Source organism: Rana temporaria, chromosome 6 (genome assembly GCF_905171775.1).
Source record: "Rana temporaria chromosome 6, aRanTem1.1, whole genome shotgun sequence".
Lineage (NCBI taxonomy): Eukaryota > Metazoa > Chordata > Amphibia > Anura > Ranidae > Rana > Rana temporaria.
The window spans coordinates 10,535,931-10,553,433 of record NC_053494.1 but is presented as its reverse complement, the minus strand read 5'-3'; the positions used below and the strand labels follow the sequence as shown (position 1 = coordinate 10,553,433).

General features: G+C 48.0%; 1 protein-coding gene across 1 annotated transcript in view; it reads left to right on the top strand.

The window, feature by feature from the left end:
- SEZ6L2 (seizure related 6 homolog like 2) overlaps positions 1–17,503 on the top strand; it is a 61,838-nt gene that overhangs the window by 28,821 nt on the left and 15,514 nt on the right. Inside the window, exons 9-13 of the mRNA XM_040356128.1 lie at positions 2,292–2,486; positions 7,029–7,167; positions 9,357–9,553; positions 11,943–12,137; positions 14,506–14,697. Coding sequence (XP_040212062.1) covers positions 2,292–2,486; positions 7,029–7,167; positions 9,357–9,553; positions 11,943–12,137; positions 14,506–14,697 — 918 coding nt within the window. The remainder of the gene's footprint in view (positions 1–2,291; positions 2,487–7,028; positions 7,168–9,356; positions 9,554–11,942; positions 12,138–14,505; positions 14,698–17,503) is intronic.

Genomic DNA, 17,503 nt, shown 5'->3' with positions numbered 1-17,503 from the left:
TTGAATCCTTGACGAATTTGCGCCGTAAGTTACGGCGGCGTAGTGTATCTCTTGCGGCGTAACAGCGCCTAATTCAAATCGGCGAGTAGGGGGTCATGTTTCATTTAAATGAAGCGCGTCCCCGTGCCGAACGAACTGCGCATGCGCCGTCCCTAAATTTCCTGCCGTGCATTGCGCTAAATGACGTCGCAAGGACGTCATTGTTTTGACGTGGACGTAAATTACGTCCAGCCCGATTCACGGACGAATTACGCAAACGAAATGTTTTTTTTTTTAATTATACGCGGGAACGACGGCCATACTTAACATCAAGTACGCCACCAAACAGCAGCTTTAACTATACGCCGAAAAAAGCTGACTAGAGACGACGTAAAAGAATGCGACGGCCGCTCGTACGTTCGTGGATCGTCGGAAATAGCTAATTTGCATACTCGACGCAAAAAAATAGGGGAACGCCACCCAGCGGACGCCGAAGAATTGCATCTTAGATCCGAAGGCGTACGAAGACGTACGCCTGTCGGATCTAACCCAGATGCCGTCGTATCTTGTTTTGAGAATTCAAAACAAAGATACGACGCGGGAAATTTGAAAGTACGCCGGCATATCAGTAGATACGCCGGCGTACTCGCTTTGTGGATCTGCCCCATAGAGTCTAATTACAATAGAAAGGAAAGAGGACAACATAGGTGTTAAAGGGACCCTAGGCTAGGCTGTTCATTCTAGAGCCGCGTACACACGATCGGATTTTCAATCGGAAAAACCTTGGATGGTTTTTCTGCCGGAACTCCGCTCAAGCTTGGCTTGCATACACACGGTCACACAAAAGTTCTCTGAATTTTCATCCGTCAAGAACGCGGTGATGTACAACACTACAACGAGCCGAGAAAATTAAGCTCAATGCTTCTGAGCATGTGTCGAATTGTTTCCGAGCATGCGTCTGAATTTTGTGCATCGGAATTTCTGATTGGAATTTTTTCCGGCGGAAAATTTGAGAACCAGCTCTCAAATTTTTGTTGGCGGAAATTCCGTCAGGAAGAGTCCGATGGAGCCTACACACGGTCGGAATTTCCAACCAAAAGCTCACATCAGACTTTTGCTGTCGGAAAATCCGATCGTGTGTACGGCGTCGTAGTGTATCTGAGATACGCTACGCTCGCCTAAAGATAGGCGCTTCTTTGAGAATCTGGGCCAAGGTTTACATTTACCTTCTAGTCAATAGGAATGCAAAATCCACTTAAAACAAGTCCAGTGCAGATCAGGAGGTCAAATGAATTCTGAATGGTTTTAGAAGCATCTCATACTGATGCCATCGACACAAGGGCCCAAATTCAGGTAGAATTGCGCTATATTTGCACGGGCACAGGGCAACGATTTTGCCCTGCGCCCACGCAAATATTTTGCGTTGCCCTCGATTCACGGAGCAGTAGCTCTGTGAATTGCGAGGGCGCGCCGGCAAAATTGCCCGGCGTAAGCCCGCGCAATGTAAATGATCCCGCCGGGGGCGGGAATCATTTAAATTAGGCGCGCTCCCGCGCCGAGCGTACAGCGCATGCTCCGTCGGGAAACTTTCCCGACGTGCATTGCGGCAAATGACGTCGCAAGGACGTCATTTGCTTCAAAGTGAACGTGAATGGCGTCCAGCGCCATTCACGAATCACTTACGCAAACGCCGTGAAATTCAAATTTCACGGCGCGGGAGCGGCGGCTATACTTTAGCGCAAGGCTGCCCTTTCTAATAGCAGGGGCAGCCAATGCTAAAGTTGCCATATGGAAACTCCGTACCTGGCTTGCGCGGGGCCCGCGCAAGTTTGTGAATCAGTTGGTAGTATGCAATTTGCATACTACACGCTGATCACAATGGGAGCGCCCCCTAGCGGCACACTCAAGAATGCAGCCTAAAATCTGCGAGGCATAAGAGCCTTATGCCGCGCAGCATTTTATGCTGCAGTCGGTGTAACGAGGTTCCTGAATCAGGAGCACTCGTAACGCCGGAGCAAGTAAGCAATTGCGCCGTGTAACTTATGGTTACACGGGCGCAATTGCTTCTTGAATCTGGGCCAAGGCCGTCATCTCCTTCAAGGTTGGGAAACTTTTCCAAGGTGGTCACTCAGAACGTTAAGGTGAGAAAAGAGCCAGGAACTGGATAAGTAAAAGGTCAAGACAACGCGGTTCAGACTCCAAAATGAAATATTGATTGGTGGGTAAACTGATCTTTTAATATCCCCACCTCCCAAATCAAAATGACCAATCCCCTTACTTGTTTCATCTTTTTCTCTCTCTCTCTCCGTTAGTGTTTTCTGAGACGCGGTGCTATGAGCCTTTTTTGGCCCATGGGAACTTCAGTTCCACAGACCCCCTCTTCTCTGTGGGCACCCTGGTTTCCTTCTCCTGTAATGCGGGGTACATGCTCGAACAAGGCCCGCCGGTCATAGAGTGCGTGGACCCGGCGGATCCCCACTGGAATGAGAGTGAACCGGTCTGCAAAGGTAAGAGACATCTGCTACAGATGGGTGTGCTTTTTTTTTGCTAATTTTGCTCTGCTTTTACTAGGATGGCGAACTTGGCCACACAGTTCTCAGTGCCCAGTAAAAATCATGGCCCAGATTCACAGACACTGGCGCATATTTATGCCGCCGTAGCGTATCTCCTTTACGCTACGCCGAAGCAGCGCAGAGAGGCAAGCACTGAATTCACAAAGCACTTCCTCCCAAATCTGCGCTGGGTTTCTCAGGCGTAAGTCGGCGTAAGTGGAAGTGGGTGTGAGCCATGCTAATGAGACGTGACCCCATGCAAATGATGCGCCAGACAGATACGTATCGTCAACTGCTCATGCGCCGTCCCGTGGGCGCATCTCAGTGCGCATGCTCACAATCACGACGGCGCAGGCAGACGTATCTTAGCTACATTTAAGTGTATCTCAATTTGAGAATACACTTAAATGTACGACGGCGTAGATTCAGAGTTACGACGGCGTATCTACTGATACGCCGGCGTAACACTACCTGAATCTGGCTATATGTATATTCTGATGGCTGTTTACACTGAACTGTGGATCACCCCATATTTTGAAAACATTTAATGAAAACACAGGAAAGACAGCCAATCCTGGGAGAGCTGGATGAGAGAGGAGAGGAGGAGGGGGGGGGGGGGATGTGAATTGTGCACTTTACAGAAGCTGTGCATGTCTGCAAGCTAGTGCACGAGATATGTAAATAACCTGTCACTCAAGCAAGGACTTTATCTGGAAGTCTGTTTTATTTCACTGAACAATAAAAAGAGGATTGCTCAGAGCTGGATTAACTCTGTGTGGCAAGACTGGGCACAGATGATAGGAAATCTTATTCTCTACATTGTGACATAAAATATATATATATATATATATATATATATATATATATATATATATATATATATATATATATATATTTTGGGTTAACATCCACTTTAAGAGCAATTGCTGAAAACAAAGGGCTAGATTTAGGTACTTTTGCGTATTGTTGCGGCGGCGTAGCGTATTGTATTTACGCTATGCCGCCGTAAGTAAGTGAGGCAAGTGCTGTATTCACAAAGCACTTGCCTCCTAAGTTACGGCGGCGTAGCGTAAATGGGGCCGGCGTAAGCACGCCTAATTCAAATGAGGATGAGGGGGGCTTGTTTTATGTAAATAGTTGGTGGTGACCTGACGTGATTGAAGTTTTTTTACGAACGGCGCATGCGCCGTCCGTGTACATATCCCAGTGTGCATTGCTCCAAAGTACGCCGCAAGGACGTATTGGTTTCGACGTGAACGTAAATTACGTCCAGCCCTATTCGCCAACGACTTAGGCAAACGACGTAAAAAATTCAAAATTTGACGCGGGAACGACGCGTACGCCTCATAGAAGCAGGAGCAACGTTACGCCGGAAAAAGCCTTACGCAAACGACATAAAAAAATGCCCCTGGGCGTACGTACGTTTGTGAATCGGCGTATCTAGGTCATTTGCATATTCTACGCCGAAAACGACGGAAGCGCCACCTATTGGCCAGCGTAAATATGCACCCTAAGATACGACGGTGTAAGAGACTTACGCCGCTCGTATCTTAGCAACATTTAAGCGTATCTCAGTTTGAGTTAAAGTTGCGACGGCGCGGATTCGGACTTACGACGGCGTATCTACTGATACGCCCGTGGTAAGTCTACGTGAATCTAGCCCAAAGTTTAATTTCCCTTGCGTGACCTATGACACATTTGGCGAGCCAGCCAGTCACTCGGGATAGACCGATCTTCATTGCCCACCGACCAGCCTGCTTTCCGTTGCTCATTCCTGAGACGTCGTCTCCACACAGAGCTTCAGGGGGGGAGGTGCTCAGATATATATTTGTGTTTCTCAACAATTTCTAGTTGCCATGGTAACTAATGTAGGGCTCAGAATTAACTCCTTCTCGCCCGTAGAGATTTGGCGTCGGCGTAAGGTTTCCGCAGCCAAAACGCGTCTGGATGGGAGGCGAGCGGGGGCGGCGGAGTTAAATCCAAGGACTGCTTTAAACTCATCACATTCATTTAGCTTACGGCTGGAGTAGGTGTCACGTTTGGAGATTAGTGCGAATTAATAAACACTTTTAGATGTATTTACCACTGAGATCGCTAAAAATACCTCGGATGGCTGATTAGCCCGTGTTTAGAGGGATCCATTCCTCTACTGTGCTTAATAATCGCTCTTCTTCACCATCTAAGGTCCACCACGCCTTCAGGGCCACCATCGCCTCTCAGAGTGTCACTAGGTCATTGGCACTTTTTTTATTTATTTTTTGCAAAATTTTCAAAACACCAAGAAAAAAAGATATGATGGAATGTTTTAGCACGGCAAAGACTGCAAAGCATTTCGTTATCCTTAATGAGTCACTGGGAGGAGCGGTGCTAACAAAAGCCCTTACACCGCCATAGGGGGTGATTGTGAAGAATGTCTGGCTATGGGTATGTGACCTTTAGGCTGCATTCACACCTAATCGCTGCGTTTTGTCCCGCGAATTGCGGCGACAAATTGCAGCGTTTTGTACCGCGATTTGCGGTGACAAAACGCAGCGATTTTAACCCCCATTAACTCCCAGGTCCACATCTCCTATGCCGAACGCCAAAGCCGCCTGAAAAAAAGGGTCCGGGACTTGTTTTGAGCTTCAGGCGTTCGGCGTTCGGCGTTCGGCGTGGAGATGTGAACCATCTCCATAGAGGGCAATGGTATTTCTCCCCTCCAGCGTATCGAGCGTCGGGCGTCGGGCGTAAATACGCCTAGGTGTGAATGGAGCCTTAGTCCCCAGGCTACAATGTGAAGTCTATAATGTGTATAGGGCTCTCTGTCAAATGCAGGGTGCGGTCTATAGGGCAATATACAATCCATAGTATTTAATGTATAATGTGTGATGCAGTATGTGATGTACAGTGCATGATTCACAGTCTATAAGGTACAGTCTAGGATTACTGTCTGTGATGCACAGCCTATAGGGCATAGTCTAGGTTGTACTGTCTGTACTTCACAGTCTATAGGGCATGGTCTAGATTCCTAGACTGTGCCTCACAGACTGTGCATTACAGACAGTACATCCTAGACTGGGCTTTACAGACTGCATTACAGACAGTACATCCTAGACTAAGCCCTATAGACTGTGCATTGCAGAGGGTACATTAAAGAAGTACATTTTAGACCAGGAATGGGCAAACTACGACCCGGCGGACCTTTAAATCTGGCCCCCACCCGCGATCTCCTCGTGCCGCGATCGCCGCTAATTGAGGCCGCGGCTTTGCGGCCTATACTTCGAGGGGGCTGGAGCGAGGCGAGCGCAGATAGGCTGCGGGCGCTCCGCCTCCGGCCGCCTCTCTCCCAGGGGGATTGGGGAATTCCTCTGAGAGGGCGGTGCCACCTACGTCACTGCCACGGGGAGACACAGGAAAGGAGCTGGCCGGAGGCTGCAGATAACACGGCGGTCACGTGATCACACAGAGCGCCAACAGCAGGATATGGTTACGGCAAGAGAGGCCAAAAAGAATAATTTAAAATCACTGTGCCATCAATTGTCACCACTGTGCCATGCCAAATGCAGCCACTGTGCCATGCCATCAAACGCAGCCACCGTGCCCATCAATTGTCACCACTGTGCAATGCCATCAAAAGCAATCACTGTGCCATCAATTGTCACCACTGTGCCATGCCAAATGCAGCCACTGTGCCATGCCATCAAACGCAGCCACTGTGCCATCAATTGTCACCACTGTGCTATGCCATCAAACGCAGCCACTGTGCCATCAATTGTCACCACTGTGCCATTCCATCAAAAGCAATCACTGTGCCATCAATTGTCACCACTGTGCCATGCCAAATGCAGCCACTGTGCCATGCCATCAAACGCAGCCACTGTGCCATCAATTGTCACCACTGTGCCATGCCATCAAAAACAATCACTGTGCCATCAATTGTCACCACTGTGCCATGCCAAATGCAGCCACTGTGTCATGCCATCAAATGCAGCCACTGTGCCATCAATTGTCACCACTGTGCCATGCCATCAAATGCAGCCACTGTGCCATCAATTGTCACCACTGTGCCATGCCATCAAATGCAGCCACTGTGCCATCAATTGTAGTTTTGTAAAATAACTCTATTTATTCTTTTCTACCTTAAATTAATCGAAACATTTAATGTTACAAATTTAAATTAAATTTATATTAATTCACACATACACACCGTCCATCTACTCTTGGTCCGGCCCCCGGGTCCAATATATGAACCCATTGCGGCCCTTGAGTCAAAAAGTTTGCCCACCCCTGGTCTAGGATGTACTATCTGTAATGCACAGTCTATGGGGCACAGTCTAGGATGTACTGTCTGTAATGCACAGTCTAGGATCTGTTGTCTATAATGCAGTAATATCACATTATATTACTGTCACAAGATAGTGGCCCCCTAATCTAGTCCCCTTGGTAATGGTGCATGTAACAAGAACCCTACAGCCATCCATGATCTAACCACCATGCTTTCTGTTTCCAATGTCATAGCGCTGTGCGGGGGAGAGATCTCTGAGCCAGCTGGGGTAATCCTTTCTCCAGATTGGCCCCAGAATTATGCCAAGGGCCAGGACTGCGTGTGGGGTATCCACGTTCAGGAGGATCGCCGGGTTCTGCTGGAGATAGAAATGTGAGCAACACATTTTTTGTATATTTTGTAGAGAACCATCCGGTTCGGCACGTCAATCTCTGCTCCAAAGGGAGGCTCATTGTCTAGAAAAGCTATGGAGGAACTCTACAAGAAGATACAAACTCCACCTAGATAGCATCTAGAATTAGATTTATATTGAGCCCAGAGCCTCATGCTTCAAGAAATTATTTTTTACTACTTATCAGCCATATTTATATATAATACTTAGCAGGGCCGCCATCGGGGGGGTACAAGCAGTACACCTGTAAGGGGCCCGGAGGTCCCCAGGGGCCCGGATGGCAACCCCCTTTTAGGGGTCTGGAGGTCCCCAGGGGCCCGAAGCCCCCCAGGGCCCCAGATGGCAACCCCTCTTTTTTTTATTTATTTTTTATAAACAAATATATATTTTTTTCAATATATATATATTTTTTTTATTAAAGGGACAATTTTTTTTTATTATTTAGAGGTCCGAAGGTCCCCAGGGGCCCGGTGGCCCCCATGGCCCCGGACGGCAACCCCCCTTTTTTTTAATTTATTTTTTATTTTATTTTTTATTAAAGGACCATTTTTTTTTAGGCGTCCGGAGGTCCCCAGGGGCCCGGAGATCCCCAGGGCCCCGGATGACAACCCCCCTTTTTTTATATATTTTTTACCCCAGAGGAACCCTTAAAATAATTTTCAGGTCTCTGGGAACCTCTGCTAAAAAGAAAAAATCATTGGTGGTCATTTGGAAAATATCCCTTACATCAGTGGTCAATGGGAAGAATTTCTCCCTTACATTGGTGGTCAATGGGAAGAATGCCCCTCTCCCCCTTACATTGGTGATCAATGGGAAGAATATCTCCCTTACATCAGTGGTCAATGGGAAGAATGGCCCCCTTTATATCAGTGATCAATGGGAAGAAGGACCCCTTTACATTGGTGGTCAATGTGAAGAATGCCCCCTTTACATCAGTGATCAATGAGAAAAAGGACCCCTTTACATCAGTGGTCAATGTGAAGAATGCCCCCTTTACATCAGTGGTCAATGGGAAGAATGCCCCCTTTACATTGATGGTCAATGGGAAGAATATCTCCCTTACATCAGTGGTCAATGGGAAGAATGACCCCCTTTATATCAGTGATCAATGGGAAGAAGGACCCCTTTACATTGGTGGTCAAGGGGAAGAAAATGCCACTTAGATCAGTGGTCAATGGAAAGAATTCCCCCCCTTACATTGGTGGTCAATGGGAAGAATGCCCCTTGCATTGGTGGTTAATGGGAAGAATGCCCCCTTTACATCAGTGATCAATGAGAAGAAGGACCCCTTTACATTGGTGGTCGATGTGAAGAATGCCCCCTTTACATCAGTGGTCAATGGAAAAAATGCCCCCTTTACATCGGTGGTCAATGGGAAAAATCCCCCCCCCCCCCTCCCTTACATCAATAGTCAATTAGAAGAATGTTACCTTACATTGGTTTTCAATGAGGAGAATACCCCCTTACATGGTGGTCAATGGGAAGAATTCCCCCCTTACATTGGTGATCAATGGGAAGAATGTCTCCCTTACATCAGTGGTCAATGGTAAGAAGGACCGCTTTAGATTGGTGGTCAATAGGAAGAATTCCCCCCTTGCATCAGTGGTCAATAGGAAAAATGTTACCCGGACCAGTGGTGATCAGAATTGGCAATTGGCACCATGTTTTTGGCTCTACTAAGTGGTGTTGCCTCTGGAACTATGCAGGAACCATCAAATAGGAGGATAATCAGCCACAGCTCAAAGAACCTCTAGCAAACTATGGAGGAACCTTAGGGTTTCCACAGAACCCTGGTTAAGAAAAGCTGATCTATCTTATTCCCATGGGTCCGGGTTGGCTCTTGAAGCATCAACTTTACCCAACTGAATAGTCAGCAGTGCTATAGGGGAACTACAGGCTACCATGTTGTTAGAGGCCAGCTGTGTCTAACAGCTTTAAATGAGCGGCACTGTCTATGGAGTTCAGTGCTGTTTGTGGAATTATATTTTGGTAGTGCTAAATGGTCATATGAAAAGGATTCCGGGGACAGAGCTGCATTCCATAGACAGGGCCATTTCTACAACTTGGACACCTAAATTTAAAATACAGCTAAGTGCACATAATATGACCCAGACCTACAGTATATTTATACAGTACAGTAGACTATCACAGACCTCTTCATTCCTTATAGTCTCAACATCCGACGGAGCGATGCCCTGACGGTATATGATGGTGATGACCTCACAGCACGCGTGTTGGGACAGTATATGGGAGTCCATCAACGCTTCAACCTCTTCTCTTCAGCTAACGATGTGACTATCCAGTTCCAGTCTGACCCCAATGACCCGGTGTTCAGCCTAAGTCAAGGCTTCATTATCCACTTCAAAGGTAAGAGACTCTCCGCCGGGTACAATGGTTATGGGCTTTCTGTAGTCTCTTAATCACCTATAATCATGGGCGTCCGCAGGTAGGGGCAAGGGGAGGCAAGCGTCCCCCCCCCCTGGAATCAGGGATCAGCAAGGCGTCAGCCATAGGCATGCGCATGGGTTGTACACGTCTTAAATCTGCACCCTGTATAGAGCACACGCCTGGATTCTGCACCCTGTACATAGCACATGCCTGGATTCTGCACCCTGTACATAGCACATGCCTGGATTCTGCACCCTGTACATAGCACACGCCTGGAATCTGCACCCTGTACATAGCACACGCCTAGAATCTGCACCCTGTATATAGCACACGCCAGGGCTGGACTGGGACAAAGATTTGGCCCTGGACTTCATCCAGACTGGCCCACTTTGACAGGTCTTTCCCATGGTGGCCGGACAACTCCCGCAACCCCCCCCCCCCCCCCCTGGCCACCCAAGCCCCCTCTCCCCCTTCACTAGCCACTAGTCGTTCTACTTTAATGGAGTAGAACGGCTGGTACTGGTACTTTTATAGGCAGTACCAGTGGGGAAGCTAGACATTATTTCACCCGAGGAAAATAATCAGTTTGGTGCCCCCCCCCTTATGGGACAAGATTAGGCAGAAGTGAGAAACTCCCAGGCCATAGCTGTTGAGTCAGCTGTCTGTCCCCTCCCCCGTGCTCCTCTGTTGTCGTCCCTGCTCCTCTGGTCCTCCCCTGCTTCTCTGTTCCCCCCAGGTGAGCGCTGTGGGAAGGGGGAGGAGGTGAGCGCTGCGTGAAGGGAGAGACAGAGGAGCAGAGGGGGGCCGCGGTCTGCTGTCACTGAAGCCGGCCCACTGAGCCATCGGCCCACTGGGAAACTCCCTGTAGTCCCAATGGCCACTCCCTGGCACACGCCTGGATTCTGCACCCTGTATACAGCACACGCCTAGAATCTGCACCCTGTACATAGCACACGCCTGGAATCTGCACCCTGTACATAGCACACGCCTGGAATCTGCACCCTGTACATAGCACATGCCTGGAATCTGCACCCTGTACATAGCACACGCCTGGAATCTGCACCCTGTACATAGCACACGCCTAGAATCTGCACCCTGTACATAGCACACGCCTGGAATCTGCACCCTGTACATAGCACACGCCTGTATTCTGCACCTTGTACATAGCACATGCCTGGAATCTGCACCCTGTACATAGCACACGCCTGTATTCTGCACCCTGTACATAGCACACGCCTGTATTCTGCACCCTGTACATAGCACATGCCTGGAATCTGCACCCTGTACATAGCACACGCCTGTATTCTGCACCCTGTACATAGCACACACCTGGAATCTGCACCCTGTACACAGCACACGCCTAGAATCTGCAACCTGTACATAGCACACGCCTGTATTCTGCACCCTGTACATAGCACACGCCTAGAATCTGCACCCTGTACACAGCACACGCCTAGAATCTGCAACCTGTACATAGCACACGCCTGTATTCTGCACCTTGTACATAGCACACGCCTGTATTCTGCACCTTATACATAGCACACGCCTGGAATCTGCACCCTGTACATAGCACATGCCTAGAATAAAGTCTGCCATTTCCCCTTTAAAAATAAATACTTGCAAATTGCGGCTAAGCCCGTCCCCTTCATGACATTGTCAAAAGGGGGCGGAGCAAGGGTGACCTTAAAATGATGCCCCCCCTGAAAAAAGTTCTGCGGACGCCCATGCCTATAATGCTCCTGGTAGCCATTGACCATGTGATCTTAGCCTAGACTTTAGGTCATTAGAGGGGACTGAAAAGCAGAGTTTTTGGGCCAGATTCAGAAAGAAGTTACTTCGGCGTATCTGTTAATACGCCGTGTAACTTCTAGGATGCGCCGACGTATCTTTTTTCTGTATTCAGAAAACAAGATACGCCGGAATTTTGCTAAGATACGACCGACGTAAGTCTCTTACGCCGTCGTATCTTAGTTGCATATTTACGCTGGCCGCTAGGTGGCGCTTCCGTAGATTTACGCATAGAATATGCAAATTAGGTAGATACGCCGATTCACGAACGTTGTTGCGCCCGGCGTATCTATATGCGTCATTTAAGTAAGGCGTCGGACTAATGGAAAGCACAGCAACCTGTACTGAATGTTTATTTTCAATATAATGAAAATAAACATATAAAAGATCAAAATGTAAACCAAACATGGTCAGTTTCCTTTTATGTTACAATACATATCTTTGCATACATATTTTTTTTTTTTTTTAAGTTTTTTTTAAATAAAGCTAACTTTCATGCATGTTTCGTTTCCATCTAGAGTAGGCCATAGGTTTTTATTATGAAATACAGGGATTCTCCAGATTCTTTTTCTTTCTCTAGAGGTGCCCCGGAATGACACCTGCTCAGCGCTGCCTGACATCCAGTCCGGCTGGAAGACGTCATCGCACCCAGACCTTATCCGCGGCACAGTCGTCACCTATCAGTGTGAACCCGGTTATGACATCATTGGCTCAGACATTCTGACCTGCCAATGGGATTTGTCCTGGAGCAATGCCCCTCCCACCTGCGAGAAGAGTGAGTGAGCACTTTCCGTCCATCATTGTGTGTAGTTACAGGAACTCACCCTCCTTAGTCTGAAGGACCGGTTCATAAATGGATGGAACTGATACATTTATTTTAGAATTCCGTTAGTTTCACCTCCTTGTAAGAGTGCCCTTTATATTGGTGGTCAGTGGGAAGAATGACCCCTTACATTGTTGGTCTGTGGGAAAAATGCACATTATATTATCAGTCAGTGGGAAGAATGTCCCTCACATTGGTGGTCTTTCAGAGTAATGCTCCTTGCATTTATGGCCAGCTGGAAGAATGCCCCTTACATTGGTGGTCAGTAGTAAGAATGCTCCTTACATTGGGGAAAGAATGCACATTATGCTAGCAGTCAGTGGAAGAATGTTCCTTACATTGGTGATCAGTGAGAAGAATGTCCCTTACATTGGTGATCAGTGGGAAGAATGTCCCTTACATTGGTGATCAGTGGGAAGAATGTCCCTTACATTGGTGATCAGTGGGAAGAATGTCCCTTACATTGGTGATCAGTGGGAAGAATGTTCCTTACATTGGTGATCAGTGAGAAGAATGTCCCTTACATTGGTGATCAGTGAGAAGAATGTTCCTTACATTGGTGATCAGTGGGAAGAATGTCCCTTACATTGGTGATCAGTGGGAAGAATGTCCCTTACATTGGTGATCAGTGAGAAGAATGTCCCTTACATTGGTGATCAGTGAGAAGAATGTTCCTTACATTGGTGATCAGTGAGAAGAATGTCCCTTACATTGGTGATCAGTGGGAAGAATGTCCCTTACATTGGTGATCAGTGGGAAGGATGATCCTTACATTGGTGATCAGTGAGAAGAATGTCCCTTACATTGGTGATCAGTGAGAAGAATGTTCCTTACATTGGTGATCAGTGAGAAGAATGTCCCTTACATTGGTGATCAGTGAGAAGAATGTCCCTTACATTGGTGATCAGTGGGAAGGATGATCCTTACATTGGTGATCAGTGAGAAGAATGTACCTTACATTGGTGGTCAGTGGGAAGAATGTTCCTTACATTGGTGATCAGTGGGAAGAATGTCCCTTACATTGGTGATCAGTGGGAAGAATGTCCCTTACATTGGTGATCAGTGAGAAGAATGTCCCTTACATTGGTGATCAGTGGGAAGAATGTCCCTTACATTGGTGATCAGTGGGAAGGATGATCCTTACATTGGTGATCAGTGAGAAGAATGTCCTTTACATTGGTGATCAGTGAGAAGAATGTTCCTTACATTGGTGATCAGTGAGAAGAATGTCCCTTACATTGGTGATCAGTGAGAAGAATGTCCCTTACATTGGTGATCAGTGAGAAGAATGTCCCTTACATTGGTGATCAGTGGGAAGAATGTTCCTTACATTGGTGATCAGTGAGAAGAATGTTCCTTACATTGGTGATCAGTGGGAAGAATGTCCCTTACATTGGTGATCAGTGGGAAGAATGTCCCTTACATTGGTGATCAGTGGGAAGAATGTCCCTTACATTGGTGATCAGTGGGAAGAATGTTCCTTACATTGGTGATCAGTGGGAAGAATGTTCCTTACATTGGTGATCAGTGGGAAGAATGTTCCTTACATTGGTGATCAGTGGGAAGAATGTCCCTTACATTGGTGATCAGTGAGAAGAATGTTCCTTACATTGGTGATCAGTGAGAAGAATGTTCCTTACATTGGTGATCAGTGGGAAGAATGTTCCTTACATTGGTGATCAGTGGGAAGAATGTTCCTTACATTGGTGATCAGTGGGAAGAATGTCCCTTACATTGGTGATCAGTGGGAAGAATGTTCCTTACATTGGTGATCAGTGAGAAGAATGTCCCTTACATTGGTGATCAGTGGGAAGAATGTTCCTTACATTGGTGGTCAGTGGGAAGAATCCTCCTTACATTGGTGGTCAGTGGGAAGAATCCTCCTTTTTTTTTCACAAGAAAGGGAAGAATCCTCCTTACATTGGTGGTCAGTGGGAAGAGTGCCCCTTACATTGGTGGTCAGTGGGAAGAATGCTCCTTACATTGGTGGTCAGTGAGAAGAATGTTCCTTACATTGGTGATCAGTGAGAGGAATGTTCCTTACATTGGTGATCAGTGGGAAGAATGTTCCTTACATTGGTGATCAGTGGGAAGAATGCTCCTTACATTGGTGATCAGTGGGAAGAATGTCCCTTACATTGGTGATCAGTGAGAAGAATGTCCCTTACATTGGTGATCAGTGGGAAGAATGTTCCTTACATTGGTGATCAGTGAGAAGAATGTTCCTTACATTGGTGATCAGTGAGAAGAATGTTCCTTACATTCAGAGATATACATAATCTTTGCCACTAGGTCAAAAATCCCTTTTTTCTGTCTCTAGTTCTGAACTGTGCGGACCCCGGGGAGATCGCTAACGGCATCCGCAGGGCATTCGATCCACGGCTTCCTATTGGCTCTCATGTGCATTATTCCTGCAACGAGGGCTACACGCTGGAAGGCAGTGAGATACTCACTTGTTACAACAGAGATACCGGAACCCCCAAATGGAGCGACCGCATCCCCAAATGTGTCTGTGAGTAACCCCCCCATTATCCCTCGTCATCTCCGCCTTATTTCTGTCCCGTTGGTTGCATGTTGTGGCAATTATATAAATTGTTGGGTTGTATGATGTATAATGAAGATCTGTTTCCACCCCATAAAAGTGCTTGCAGCGTTTTGGCGCACTGGAAAGTTGAAGTTTGTTACGATCTCTTGGAACCTTTAGTTGTAAGGTATTGCCACCTGTATATACTCAGCTCCACCCAACTTCCGCCGCCATTACAATGCCAGGTGATGATGTCACATTACTCGATGACGTGTTCTCTGCAATATGGTAGAGAAGGATCTGGGTGGATCCGTAGAGGAGAAGGATCTGGGGGGATCAATGGTAGAGAAGGATCTGGGGGGATCTGTAGTGGAGAAGGATCTGGGGGTTTTGGTAGATCATAAGCTCAGACGCGCCAGTGGTTTCCATTCACTGTTCACATACCCTACGACTTCAGCACTTTTGTTGCTGCTGGTGTCTGTGCGCTCTTCCCTCATACATTAATCATAATCCATCTTACATCATTTATATTCCATTTTAGATTGTATTGTGGGTCTCTCCGTCTTGTTAAGAGATGTAACAATAGTGCCACCTAGTGGTGCAATGGTGCAGAGCAGCGCTGTCGCCGATAAAGTAGCTAAAACAACCTATTTGCCATTTGTTCTTCACTTATTTTGGGCAGGCCTCGTGGTTAGTCCAGGGGTAAATCTTTATACACTGCATGTGTGGTTTGTTCGTTTTTTCTAACAGAGATGAATGGTGCAGGCAGGGCCATCTTAATAGCATTATGGGCCCCTGGGCAAAGTAATGTTATGGGGCCCCTACAAGCCTGCCCCAATTTGCGCACCTACTCTCAAGAATGAAAGCACGATATTTCTACTTTACAGCGTGTCACTTGCTACTGTCCCCTGCCACCAGATTCAGCGTGTCACTTGCCACGTCGCCTGTCACCAGATGCAGATTGTCACTTGCCACGTCACCTGCCACACATTGCGGATTGTCACCTGCCACACATTGCGGATTGTCACTTGCCATGTCACGGATTGTCACTTGCCACGTCACCTGCCACACATTGCGGATTGTCACCTGCCACACGTTGCGGATTGTCACTTGCCACGTCGCCTGCCACATGTTGCGGATTGTCACTTGCTGTGTCACTTTCCTGCTAAGGTGGTGTCTTGCAAGTCAGGCAGCAGATAACTAGCCAGGCAGCAGAGAGATGATGTCATCTCTCTGCTCCCCCGCCCGGCTCCCTGATTGGCCAGCTGTCTATTCACCTCGAGTCACCCAGCCGCCCGCTCTCTCTTCCACAGAGTCGCCCGCTCTCTCACCTGCATACTTTACAGCGTGTGACTTGCTACTGTCCCCTGCCACCAGATTCAGCGTGTCACTTTCCATCGTCAACTGTCACCAGATTTAGCGTGTCACTTACCATCCATCCCGTCACCAGATTCAGCGTGTCACTTGCCACGTCGCATGTCACCAGATTGTCACTTGCCAAGTCACCTGCCACACTTACAGATTGTCACTTGCCACAAGTTGCGAATTGTCACTTGCCACGCCACCTGCCACACCTTGGGGATTGTCACTTGCCACGTCACGGATTGTCACTTGCCACACGTTGCAGATTGTCACGTCACTTGCCACATGTTGCGGATTGTCACTTGCCACGTCACCTGCCACACATTGCGGATTGTTACTTGCCACGTCACTTGCCACATGTTGCGGATTGTCACTTGCCACGTCACGGATTGTCACCTGCCACACATTGCGGATTATCACCTGCCACACATTGCGGATTATCACCTGCCACACATTGCAGATTGTCACCTGCCACACGTTGCGGATTGTTACTTGCCACGTCACCTGCCACACATTGTGGATTGTCACTTGCTGTGTCACTTTCCTGCTAAGGTGGTCTCTTGCAGCAGATAACTAGCCAGGCAGCAGAGAGATGATGTCATCTTTCTGCTTCCCGGCTGCCTGCACAGTGAGGGAAGAACTGCACTGCAGGGATGCAGGGCGGGTGCCAGGCGGTAAGAGATGATGTCATCTCTCTGCTCCCCCGCCCGGCTCCCTGATTGGCCAGCTGTCTATTCACCCACGAGTCACCCAGCCGTCCGCTCTCTCATCCATGGAGCTGCCCGCTCTCTCATCCACGGAGCCGCCCGCTCTCTCACCCGCATTCTCAGGGGGGGGGGGGCAATTTGTCTGGCTCTGGGGCCCCAGGTGAACGAGGGGCTCCCGGTCTGTGCCCAGTCGTGCAAACTCAGTAAGACGACTCTGGGTGCAGGATACTGGGGCCTGCCCTGATGTCGGGGATAGGATCTGTGGCCCTTGGGTTGGCTTTGGCTGGTTCCTAAAAAGTGGTGTCCACCTAGTTTCGGGCCTAGGTAGACCATAGGGTGCCTTGCCTCTGTCTGGAGCTTTGCATCCCGGGGGGGGGGGGGGGGGCTTAGTTGAGGCCCTCCCTCCTCTGGACCAGTTGCAGTACTTCTGTGCACTCTTTTGTGTGGGGATCGATGGAGGGACAGGGTAGTGTAGAGGGAGGATTGGGGGGGGGGGGGGTGATACTGGAGTTCTGCTTTATTTACCTTTCTGAAAAATCAGCCGCCTGGCTTCTAAAAGTCCAAATTAGACGTATTGATGTTATCCAGCACAGGAATAATCCACCTGCTCCTTTTTCGCGTTTTAGGGGCTTAGTCATAGAGACGCCATGACCAGGCTCCTAACAAAGCGAAATGCGTAGGAGGATCAGGTGGATTACCCCTGTACTGGATAACATCAGTAAATC